General features: G+C 36.0%; 1 protein-coding gene across 2 annotated transcripts; it reads left to right on the top strand.

Moving 5' to 3' along the window:
• Window positions 1–10: 10 nt before the first annotated feature.
• On the top strand, window positions 11–12240 carry LOC113685444 (calnexin). Of its 2 annotated transcripts, none has more exons than XM_089190823.1 (19): window positions 11–297; window positions 369–490; window positions 2397–2455; window positions 3591–3655; window positions 4412–4488; window positions 5283–5364; window positions 5740–5808; window positions 6416–6772; window positions 7246–7357; window positions 7556–7668; window positions 7847–7921; window positions 8532–8635; window positions 8822–8867; window positions 9480–9602; window positions 10037–10105; window positions 10217–10267; window positions 10588–10623; window positions 10803–10870; window positions 11137–12240. In XM_089190823.1, exons 1-19 carry the CDS (start codon window positions 160–162, stop codon window positions 11171–11173), a joined length of 1803 nt encoding a protein of 600 aa, XP_089046949.1. In that variant the 5' UTR covers window positions 11–159; the 3' UTR covers window positions 11174–12240. The 2 variants fall into 2 exon arrangements, with proteins under 2 accessions (XP_089046949.1, XP_089046951.1); XM_089190825.1 differs by having other exon boundaries at window positions 10037–10100; window positions 10215–10267.
• The last annotated feature ends 436 nt before the right edge of the window (window positions 12241–12676 follow it).

Here is a 12676-nt window from a genome sequence, read left to right on the forward strand (position 1 = left end):
CTGACTTTGACCATTCAATAACGTCCACGCGTTTCATTTGAATTTCTCTCTGCCGTATTTTAGCGGCGTGACTCTTCGATTTTCCTGTCTATCCCCTTTAGATCTCTATACTATCGAAAACTGTCGGAAATTTTCGGTTATAGCCCCTAATTTATCAGTATGCGGTTAAAACAGATACTCGTGTACTTGGCACTTGTAGTACTTCTTTGTACTTTGTCATCTTGGGCTGCTGACGATGTTGAAGTCGAAGATGAAGAAGATTTGGACAGCGACAGCGAAAGCGAACCAGAAGATCAAGAAAGTATCAAAATTATTGTATAAATGAAGAATCGCTTCTTAAACGTAATTGTCTACCTACGTTTTTACAGGGCAAGGAGAAAAAGAAGGCACCTGAAATTGAACCATACAAACCGCCGGTTATCAGTCTTGAAAATGAAGACTCCGTATTTTTTTCCGAACCTTTTGCAATCCGTGGCGAATTTCAGAACAGGTAAGCAACATTATTTTCAGATGGCGTGTGTTAGATTCATTCTCTGTTGGATGTTTGCGGGCCTTTGTTGCAGTTTGCATTAAGCGATCGCCAGCGTGTAAACGCATGACAGGCTGGCTTGCAAAAGGAAGTTTGCACGAGGTCTTGATGATTATACAGTCAAGTAGTTTTTGTTTTAAAAACTTCTCCCAGAAAATATCCCTCACCTCCTTTGTTGCTTTCTGTACACCTTTGTATTGAAAAAAAAAAGTAGCATCTAGGATATTTCTCTTTAGAGTAGCTCGACAAGGTTTTTGATGCGCTATGCATTATGTTTTTGTCAACTCATCACGCCTAAATTTTTGTCTCGTATTTATTTCCTTATTTGATAAGCAGCACATGTCTTGACTCTGATAAATTGAAAGTTCCGAATCATTTTGTTAGGGAATCTGTAGATAGCAAGTACAGAGATAGCTATGTCGTGAATCCAGCCCAACAGGTGGAAGAACCCTCTGACATTTGCTATGGTTTTAAAGCGTACACAATGGGTTTCACTATTGTAGAATAAGGGAGTGTTCCTCAAAACAAAAACACACGTATAATCAGAAAGCTTATCTAAATTGCAGTAAGAGAGGAAGAAAAAATTTTAGATTTTCCTTAACAAAAAAGTGTTGTTGATAAAGTTTATTATCACTTTGCAGAATTTTTTGTAGCAGATGTATCTACAAATATTTATATTGGTGTGGCAATTACCAATGAGATCCATGCAACTCAATGTGTTTCTCAAACAAATAATAAAAGCTGTTTTTGTAGGCAACAGGTTGCAATGTTTGGGCTACTGCTGAGAATCAGGAGTGAAATTTTCTTGACAAAAATTGTTGTAGTTTCTCGAAGCTACCAAGGCATGCCTTAAAACCTCTACACAAAGTACACTATTAGCTTGCATACCCCACCTTCCTTTCTACAAAAACCAAGTTTCCTTTATACTTGTCATAGGCAAAATACCAGTGTCTTTATTCAGTATAAATATCTTCAGGACTCGTTGTTAAACTAGCTGTATTCATATTCCTTTTGAACCTTTAACAACTCAGCATTAGTGTTTATATTCTCCACATCATCCCTCTATATTTCCTTTAGTAATAGCATGGAGAATTTGTTTGATGATCAGGAGTTTCTTGAATTTGTGATCATTTGCCACATTCTTATAACCTTTATGTTCAACTCAAGGGTGATACTGTAAGGAGAGATTAGAAGTCAGGCCTCTAAGGGTTTAAGTGTAACACACTGGCTCTACATTGTAAAGAGTATGAATGTAGAAAGAAAAATTGACAACTACTGCAGTTGTACTGTAAAAGTTGAATGTTACCAACTCCATATCTTAACAAGTGTGTTGTTTGATTTATTGATAATGTCACCCTCCTCGAGAGATGGAGGTCCTTTTAAAAAGCAATCAGAAAAAATTTAAAGTACCATTTGTAACTTGAATAATTATACCTTTAAAGGTTTCTGTAGACTAACCAGTTATGGTAACAAAGTAAAAAAAAACATATATGGAGTCTTGACTTTGTTGAATAGTACAGGATGTATAAATTACAAACGAGTTGAGGGTAGTTTGTGTGATTTGGTAGTTAATTGTCAAAATTATTTTCTTATTTCTTTGTCCAAGACTGGCAAAGTACTTAGGACAACCCAAGAAAGCTTAAGTTGCTAGCGTGCCATGATAGTAACAATTGTGCTCAATTTTTGATAGTCTCCAGCAAATGCTACTTTTTCTCATAGTTCCTATAATTTTGTCATAACCTTGTGTAAGCTTAAGCAATTTAAAATGCTAACTGAATTGAGCATACATGGTTTTAATAGTTCTTGAGCTTTATTTACGTTTTGCTACCTCATCATTAAAAGATGTATTTTATCTTTGAAACTACAGATGGTTGAAATCTCAAGCCAAGAAAGATGGAGTTGATGTTGAAATTGCCAAATATGATGGTAAGTTGAATTTATTTTTAGGGTAAACTAAAGAATTTGAAATACTGACTACTGGAAAATCTGCATGACTCTTTGACTATGAGAGCGACTTTCTCTAATTTTTCCAAGAGATATATACCCTGAATCACACACGAAGGTCATGATAATAAAAGAAATGATCACTAACTAAAGTAGGTCTTGATTGTTCAACAATCCTCCCTGTCAGCACCTTAGGAAATGTATAGAGAACAGTATGGAGATTAAGAACACAGATGCAAGGGGACAAAGGTTTAGTTGATGGGAAAGAAAAATCATTGTTTCAATGTCAGTAATATCTCCAAGGCAACACTTAGTTTTAAGAACACTTCATTGTCTAGGGTTGCTTTGTCTATCAAGTGATCTCTCCAAGAGACCCACCACCAGAGAAAAAATGTTTTCCGTGAATTGTATATGTAGTCATTTTATTGGGAATGGTTAGTAAACCAAAAGCAGGACAGGTTATTGCTAATTAAATGTCCCCATGATATCTTTAGAAGGTGCTTTTGAAGCTGTTTGAAACAAACAAGAGCCCTTCTCTTCTTCCCGTGATGTGATTCCCAGAAAACAGTTAAATGGCAAATATTTCTTTAGTAGATTTTATATCTTTTCTCCCTTTTTTATTGTTTTAACTGTTATTTTTTTTGTGCCATTAATTAACAATTGGTTCATACGTCAGCATGCATTCATCGAGATATGAAGCACACAAGAAGATTGGAGAGCACGAAAGATGTGTAAGAGTTGCTCGAGGTGTAGCCAAGAGCAATTCTAGCTTCTTGAGTGCTCTCCAAACTTCCCAAGTGCTTCATATCTCAATAAATGCACAGCTGACGTATGAACCAATTGTTTTATAACATTTTCAACCCGATAGAAATTTTTTTTCTCAAGGGATTTGTTTGCTGACATCATGAGCGTGCACAATAGGAATATGAAGCACACTCGCACTATTGAATTTGATTAGACAAATTTACTAGCTATGTTATAAAACTTATTGATGTTTCCAGCTATGTATTAAGAATATGAGATATGCTCCATGTGTTTTTGTGATCTGCAAATTCTTTTTTGTGCCAGGTAACTGTAGCAGACTTTAAATTGTTACTATTTTTCACTTGCACAACAGGTGAATGGTCATTTGAGGAGCCTGCCACCAAGTTATTCAGTGGGGATCTTGGACTTGTTCTTAAGGTGCTTTTCTTTTTGGCATAAAATTAGAAGTATCTCTCAGTTCCATGCATTTATGCATTCATACCAGATTTTCAAAGTGGGAAAAGTTCTAAGGTCATGACAATTGACTTTCAAATTTGACTGAGATATACAGATATTTAATGTATGATAATCTGATTCCTTCATGCTGTTTGATTGATTCTTGCTCATGATCTACTGGAAGACAGATGCGTAGATGATTCCATTATTGACAACATTTTGCTTCTTTAACCCTTTAACTCCAAAGATTTCATTAGTAATTCTCCTTACTGTCTGCCATACAATTTAAGTGATGTTAGTTTGGGGAATTTGGAATTGGATCAACCAATAATCCCCTAATTGATATTATTTATTCTCATTACTTGTCTACTTGATATTGTACTGACAGTGTAAGGAGAAATTCTGCCTAATTCACCAGTAGGACTCAAAGGGTTAACATATATAACAAATAGATTCTATGTTGTGGTAAGTCTGCACTGTAATAGATCACAGAAGATGTCTAAATGTGGTTAGAATATCAGTAACACACTCCGCTGCACTTTGTGTGTCATTCTGTTGTTCTGACCAAATTTTGGTATACGTGGTACATGGAATCTATTTGTCAATGTTCTAATTATGGATGGATCTGGAAATGATTTAGGGTCACTGCTGGTCAAATCTGTTCCAAATTGTTACATCCTTTGAACTTTACAGCCATTAGATCTCTCACTATCTTTTTTTTTCACTTTTTTTTTTCAGTCAAAGGCAAGACACCATGCTATTTCAGCCTTGCTGAGTAAGCCTTTTGATTTTAAAGACAAGCCATTTGTGGTCCAGTAAGTATATGGAAAAATATTGTGTCTTTTCCTGGTTGTCACCTATTATTGACAGCTTTGAATCAGTTTCTGCTAAAAACTGTCGCTTTTAAACTCAGAAAACCACAAGCATCTGAAATATAAGTGGGATATAATTGGTAAGATCCAACTGCAAACTGACAAGGGGAGCTGCTTACAGTTGAATTTTCTCATCCTCAATTAGTTTGTTTTTCTTGATACAATAACAATCCCAAATGTTTGTTCGTGGTTGTCCAAGTTTCACTGTAATACAGGAAACAAGGAAACTTATTTGAAAGTATGTAAAACTATGTATGTGTACAACATGTAAAACATGCAAATCCAAGCCATTATCCTTAACCCTTTAACTCCCAAGGTCTCATTAGTAATTTTCCTTACTATCTGCCAAACAATTCTTATTATATTAGTTTGGAGAATTTGGTATTGAATCAATTAGTTATCTCATAATTGATATTTTTCTTTATTCTCATCACTTGTCTGCATGATATTGTATAGACATAGTAAGGAAAATTCTCTCTTGGTCCCTCGTGGGAGTTAAAGGGTTAACCCTTTAACTCCCATGACTGACCAGGACAGAATTTATCCTCACAATACCAGTACAATATCAAGTAGAAAAGTAAAGAGAATAAAGAGAAATATCAAGTCAGGAGATTATCAGTTGGTCCAATAGCTAATTCTCCTAACTAAACTCGTAAGAATTGTATGGTTGACAGCAATGAGAATTAACAAGGAGATCTTGGTAGTGGAAGGGTTAAAACATATGATTTTCTATCAAGGTATGAGGTGAAATTTCAGCAGGCGATGGAATGTGGTGGTGCTTATGTCAAACTTCTTTCTCAACAAGACTCTTTTGACCTGGTAAGGACACAGATAGCTATGTCTGCTCAGATTATGAGAGCATCCATCACTGTCTTACTTAGGCAACTTTCCATTTAGGACTACACAATTAGACTGAATGATGTACTGTTTACTCCTTGGTTCAAGCATTAAGTTCAAGCAGAACTGTTGAATTTATTTAGTTCCAATTTTCACCTGCATTTAAAATGGAAACTGCTGTGTATTATGCCCTGTAAAGTAGGGGTTTTGTGTGGTTATGAAGTGGTATGATTATGTATTTCATATTTCAAAATTGATTTCAAGAAAGTTTGTGTGCAAGCAATGTTTTTCTTATTAATTTCTTGCACAGTAAGTGATGTACTCTTTTTTTTTTTTTTTTTGTTTTTTTTTTCCTAGAAAACTTTCCATGATAAAAGTCCATACACCATTATGTTTGGACCTGATAAATGTGGTGAAGACAAGAAGGTATAATAATTTAACATATTATCGAACTTGTGAATGAATAATTGCAAACCAAGCTTTTATCAATTTATGTCACTTGCCCTGATACTGGCAAAAAATACCTGCATTGCTTACAAAGGGGATTGAAGGAACTTTGTTAGCAGCCTATTGTTGTGCTATGAAATAAAATAAATCAAGGCCAATGATTGACTGGGTAATGAAAAGCAAGTTTTCCTCTTCTCCCATGGTTTAAACACTTGATGCTTTTTGACATTGCTGTTCCTAGCTATATGCAAGATGCCTGTTACATACGACCCCAGTGACAAGATGAATAAAAAAACATCTGTCTCTACTAATTTATTTCTATGTTCAAAATTTACCATTCCTTCCATCTTATGTTATATATATGCACATGACCCTGTGGACATTACTGACCCTAGCAGTATGCAGGACACTTGTCACATGTGAACTGCTTAACCACCTTCCTCACCATAGAGTCCCTGTGGCTCATTGGTAGAGTCATGCAGCATGGAAATTAAAGGTCTGAGGTGCAGTTGCTCATGGGGACACTTCTGACAAGACAATAAAAACATCTTCCTCATTTTCTTTTTTTTACTTTACCTGCTTTCAGCTACACTTCATCTTTAGACATAAGAATCCAAAGACTGGTGAATACGAAGAGAAACATGCAAAGAAACCTACTGGAAACTTCCAGAATGTTTTTGATGGCAAAAAGACACACTTATTCACCTTGGTAGTGAGACCTGACAATTCATTTGAAGTATTTGTGGACCAAACAAGCGTGAATTCAGGCAACTTGTTGGAAGATGTCACTCCCCCAGTCAATCCCCCAAAGGAGATTGATGATCCTAACGACAAAAAACCAGATGACTGGGATGAGAGAGAAAAGATTCCAGATCCTGATGCTGAGAAGCCTGACGATTGGGATGAAGATGCTCCCACTAAAATTCCTGATCCTGATGCAAAGGTTTGATTAGTTGTTCCATTTTTTGATTCTGAGAAGACACTTTTTCCACAACTCTTTGCTGACAAGAACTTACTGTTAACCCTTTAACTCCCAGAAGTGATTAACATGAAACTTCTCCCTGTAATATCTCTACATTATGCAGCACACAGGTAATGAGAATACTCCAACTTATCAGGTACACATGTAGAAGTTATCTTGATTCAACTTCAAATTTCTGCAACTAAATTAAAAGGAAATGTTTAGCAGCTGGAGGGGAGAATTAACAAGTCTTCTGATTTGGTGATTTGATCTGATTTGAACTTTAATATATTTTGGTAAAGCTGTTATTCTTTGACATGATGGGGTTCCTGTTCATGATATTTTGGGTTAAAACATGCTGGAGCCTTAGGTCATGGATCAGTGCAAAAAAAAAAACTCTCTCTGGTCATGTAGCTGAGATGAAAGTTGTTCCAAGCATCTATTTCTTGATTTAGAAACCTGATGATTGGCTGGATGATGAGCCAGAGTATGTTGCTGATCCAAACAGTGTTAAACCTGATGACTGGGACGAAGAGGAGGATGGTGAATGGGAGGCACCCCAGATTGGTGAGACTTGTTGTTTCAGTGGAATGAGTCTTCCTCTATTTGTGAAATGGGATTGTCTGTTTTCTTGGACTGTAGTAAATTTCCTCAATTTTCAGATCAGATCTGGGGTCCATAGCCTATCAATACAAACTGTCTGGTAACAGTAGAATTTAAATAAGATCTTTTCTTTTTTGATGTTGTTGTTGTTGTTGATTTCAGCAAACCCCAAATGTGAGAAGAGTGGATGTGGGGAGTGGAAGGCCCCTTTCATAGATAATCCTGCTTACAAGGGGAAATGGTCCCCGCCACTGGTTGATAATCCTGACTACAAAGTGAGTAATGTGTGGATCAACACCTAGGTTCTCATTAGTTTATCAATATAGGTGGAGGAGATGAGTTGTGAGAGTTCAACAAATGATACTAGATAAAATGGTTGAGCTCAAATACAATGATTTTGTTTCTCAAGTATCATGGTTTTGACAATGGTTTGTACATGTGTACATTTTATAGGGTATTTGGAAGCCAAGGAAAATTGATAATCCAGATTACTTTGAAGATAAGGAACCTTTCAAGATGACTTCCATTGTAAGTAAAATCAGCTGAATTCTTTTATTTAAAATTCAATGATTGTAACTTGAAACCAAAACTTAGTTTACTTTGTTTACAAAAGTCATTTTAGATCTGATTTCTTCAGTGGGGTGATTACCTTCTGTAGACAATTGCAGAGACAATTTTATCAATTTTTCATGTATTTTGATAATTGCACCACAAATACAATCAAATTATCAATCGCATTTGGTTTTGGCATTCCTTGGGGGTGATCATTCATCACATTTTCTAGCAGTTGTGGTCTATTCAGCAGGCAGGTTATGACTGCTTTATTGAGCTTAAAATTCTCACAAATAGCCCACAATAAAAAAAAGGGGCCTTAGGGGAGAAAGTAAGAGTAACCAGCATCTAATTTGCCCATAACGTTATTACTGCTGATTCATTCATTAAGATCATGACAATAATGGAAATGATTGTCAACCTAAGAAGCTTTGATTGTTCAATGAATTCTCCTTGTTGTTACCAAAGGAAGTGTGTAGAGAAAAGTATGGAGAATTTGTATACTGATGTTAGAGTGTTAAGGTTTAATACAACTTGTCAGATGAACCAGTAACTAATGGTTTTAATTTTTTTTCCTCTCCCTCAGGCAGCTGTTGGTCTGGAACTCTGGTCGATGACTCCAGATATACTTTTCGACAACTTCATTATCACCAATGACAAGTCCGTTGCTGATAAGTGGGCTTCTGACAGGTATGGGGAATCTTAAATTTGCTAACTCAGAGGTTCCTCCCCAGGATGTTGTCATGTTGTATTGTACAGGGAGGGTAACTTATTTTGTGTGTTTGTTTTGGCGTGTTTTTGTGCATGTGTCTTTGATCAAAACCTGATTTAGGATTTTCTTCTTTTTTGTACTGAAGAATTTATTTTCTGTTTTAGCTGGGTGAAGAAAAATGTAAAAGAAACCTATGGAGGAGATGAAGAGGTAAATCTTGTGTTCCTTACTTTTGTGCCAAACAATTTATCTCATTTCATGATATGCTGTACAATCTTGCACTATCAGTTGTTCTCATCCAGGAAAAAATAGTCTTAAATGACTGATGACTGTGAATATATGAAAATCATATATGTGAACTGCAGATAAATAAATGTATATGATGATCTTTGCAGTAATGAACACTACTGCAGCATAAATTTTTAAGAATGTGTCTCAACAGTATATTATTAGAGATTAACCACAGTTGTATTGTTGAGTCAATGAAGCACAAAAGGCAACTTTAAACCATGACAAAGTCAAAACAGATGCCAGTAGATGGGCAGACATGCATCAGAAAGGCAGACAGACAGATAAACAGACAAACCATCCAATAGAGCAACTGACTGACTGCCTGACAGATCAGCAGACCAACAGACAGACAGAAAGACTGTAGGATAGATAGATTACATAGAATCCTTGACAGATTGTCAAATAATTGGACAGACATTGTGAAATGCAAGATTTGAAGTTGATTTCTAGGAAAAGTTGTTCTGCCTGTGACAAATAAAGTTTGCTAAAATGTTGTTCTTTGTAGTGAACTCTTTCCTTTCTTCTTCTAAGGGTGGAGTTGTGAATAACTTACTGGAGGCGACAAATGAACGGCCATGGCTGTGGGTGCTCTTTGTCATTGTTGTTATCTTGCCATTTGTCCTTATTGCGGCCTGCTGTTTCCCTGGAAGCAAGGTATGTCCAAGGAAAATAAGGTATTTAGAGTGAAACTGTTAGTAAGTACTTAACTCTGCTGGGAATTAAAAAAAATGGCTCTTATTGCAAGAGTCGAAATAATCATTTACTTCAAGAGATTTACTTAAGATTCTGGCAACTAGGACTGTCTCAAATTTTTTTTAAAACCTTTTAAAGCCTATGAGAGATCAATGTCTAATTTCTCTTTACAGTGATATATCTGAATTACTAGATCATGAGAGCAAAGGAAATGATTGTAGGCCTAAGAAGCCTGAAATGCTAAACAAATTCCCCTTGTCAGTACTAAACAAAATTTATGGACTGAGGAAATTATGGGGAGTGTGGATATTGCTGTTGGGGTGTAAAGGGCAATGGAATTTGTTCTGGGAAGTTTTTGTGTTATTCAAGTAGTAATTGACTGATGTTGGTTTCAGAGTGACGCTGCTAAAAAGAAGAAGACAGATGAACCAACTGAAGATGTTCCAGCTGATGAAAACGAGGAGGTGTGTTCATCAATTTTCTTCTGGCAAACACTTCTCAGCCTGATGCACGTTTTGCCATGATTTGTGTTGTAAATCACTAACATGGTTTGTTATAACATTCTATGTACACAGGCAGAGACAAAAGGCGATGATGAAGAGGAAACAGTGGCAGGTGATGAGGAGGTGAGGTTTAATATTTATTTTACCCTTGTTATTCACTCTCTAGATTTTATTAGTTCTCTGCATTGTCAGCCAGACATTTCATGTAAGGACAGCTCTGAGAATTTGGATTTTAATCAAACATTATGTCTCCCAACTGACATTTTCCTCTCTTCTCAAACCTATTCTCTGTGGAATTGTGTTGATGTGGTAAGGCAAAATTTGTTTTTGGTTACCCTGTCTTGGAGCTTAAGAGTTAAGTACAATTATAATATGCTGAAACAGCTAAAAGCAAAATTAAACTCTGTATTTTAACCATCTTCATATGTTTTTTTTTCTTTCAGGCTGACGAGAAAAATGAAGAAGAGGAAGAAAAGAAGGTGAGTAAAAATGAAAGTTTTTCCAAATAATGTCTTCTTTAATTCCCTGACAAAGGAATTGGAAGTGAACCTCCTGCTGAATTTTTAGAGAACTAAATATATGCAATACTGTGTCCTGGAATGTCTCCAACATGTTTTGGGTTGAAAAATGAATTAAATTTGGCTTCTTGATCCTCCAGGAGGCAGAGGGAAATGAGGAAGAAGAGCCAGCTGGCAAGGATGAGGTTGATGAAGAGGAAACTGAAAGGTTAGAAATTGAAAAAAAAGTACTTTTTTTAGTGAAAGGTCTTTGTTAGGTTCCTCTATGACTGTGTAGCGAGACCTACTTAAAACTGCTTTGATGCAATCCTCATTGTTTTCAACTCATGTAAGCTCTCCACCTTGCTCAACTAATACTCCCACAGCCAGGAGTGACTGTTCATCCTGTTCCTCAATTACAAGTGCTATCACTTGGAATTGAAGTGTATCAGTAATTTTATTCTTGTTTAATTTGTGTCATGTTTTGGATTGCAGGATGCCAACAAGACGAAGAACAAGGAAGGATAACTAATGTTTGTTACACAGTTCCATTCTGCTCTCTGAAGGACTTATGACGTCTCCACTGACAATACTACAAGGATTATTGTTTGACAAGACTCTAGTTTGATTGCCTTATTTCTTTTTAGTGCAAAGGGCTTGTCTTACTGTGTGTGGTCTAAAAGAAGCATGATACCCTTGGGAGCCAATCATTTGGAATTTTGAAATGCTGTGCAGAACAAATGCCAGTCTATTAAGTGGCAGCTTTTGCAGCTACAAATGTTGTTGAGACTATGTTAGGATTGTCAAATAGCTATACAATGAAGTCAGATGTGATTAATGTGGAATTATGAGGTGTATCTGTTGATGATGTTGCCTGTGCTGGATAAAATGTTTCCTTGTATTTGGTGTTGTTCGAAGTGATTTAAGAGAGGCATTTCTTTTGCATATCAAGATGTGATTGTAGAGCAGTTGAAATGTTCTCTTTTAGTTGTAGTTTGGAAATAAGTAAAGTGTGTGATTGAGCTATCTTTTTTTTTTGGCTGTCTTTTTCCAAGTAGGTTATTTACTTAAAGGTATTGAAGTTGTTAGTAAAACCAGACTTCATAGACTCTAAAGGGTCAATGAGCAGTTAAACAAACACAAAGGTCTAAGAGCAGTTTATCAATCCAATTTGGTGGCTTGGCCTTCAAACTTGATGACCTAACAATTTCTGGTAAATAATTTATAGAAGGACAGTTGCATTGAGAGTATTTGATGGAACTGTTTGGAAAATGTACAAGGATGTTCCTCACATTTTTTTTTTTTTAAATATTTATTGGATGACTCAGGGGAGCATTTCAAATCATGCAGGATTAGGACAAAATCACAAGCTTATCCATGTAAAACAGCGCTTCCATGGTGAACTAATCACAATGTAACTTTTGCAATTGAAGTGACATGTTTAATTTGTGGCATTTTTCACCCACTAGGTACTTTTTTTTTTTCAGTTAGACCATCTACATTTTTAGTTATCTTTACATTAAATATACTTGTGTTAACTCTTTAAAAAACTTGCGCAACAGAATGTTGTCATTTTAATAAAAGCTTTTGATGGTCTCAGTTTGTCTCATGAAATATCACGATTAGTCCTAGATATGACATAACTGTCTTTTTAGCTGCCATTCCTTCAGGTGTCATGCAGTTTCCCCCTCCCCCCCCCCCTTAAAAAATAGTTTACTTGTGGGGGAGATATTGCGAGACATAGATCCCCATAGAAGAGCTCGATGGGGGAACCAACGAAGGGAATCCTCCAGACCCTAACAGTGACCGGCTTCTAGTTTCTCTCTACAGTGAAACTGGAAACAAAAATTAACCTACGAAGCTTTCATTATTGCACAGATTCTCCTAGTCAATACTAAGGGAATGTGTAGACAAGAGTATAGGGAATAGAGATACTGATATTAAGATGTAAAAGGTTAAAAAGGATTTTAAAAAAGGGGGAAAAACAGGCCTCAAATTTGTCCCAACAGTGTCACTCTTGAATCAAATGGAGAAT

The sequence above is a fragment of the Pocillopora damicornis genome, chromosome 13 (genome assembly GCF_964200805.1).
Source record: "Pocillopora damicornis chromosome 13, jaPocDami1.2, whole genome shotgun sequence".
In the NCBI taxonomy this organism is placed as follows: Eukaryota; Metazoa; Cnidaria; class Anthozoa; order Scleractinia; family Pocilloporidae; genus Pocillopora; species Pocillopora damicornis.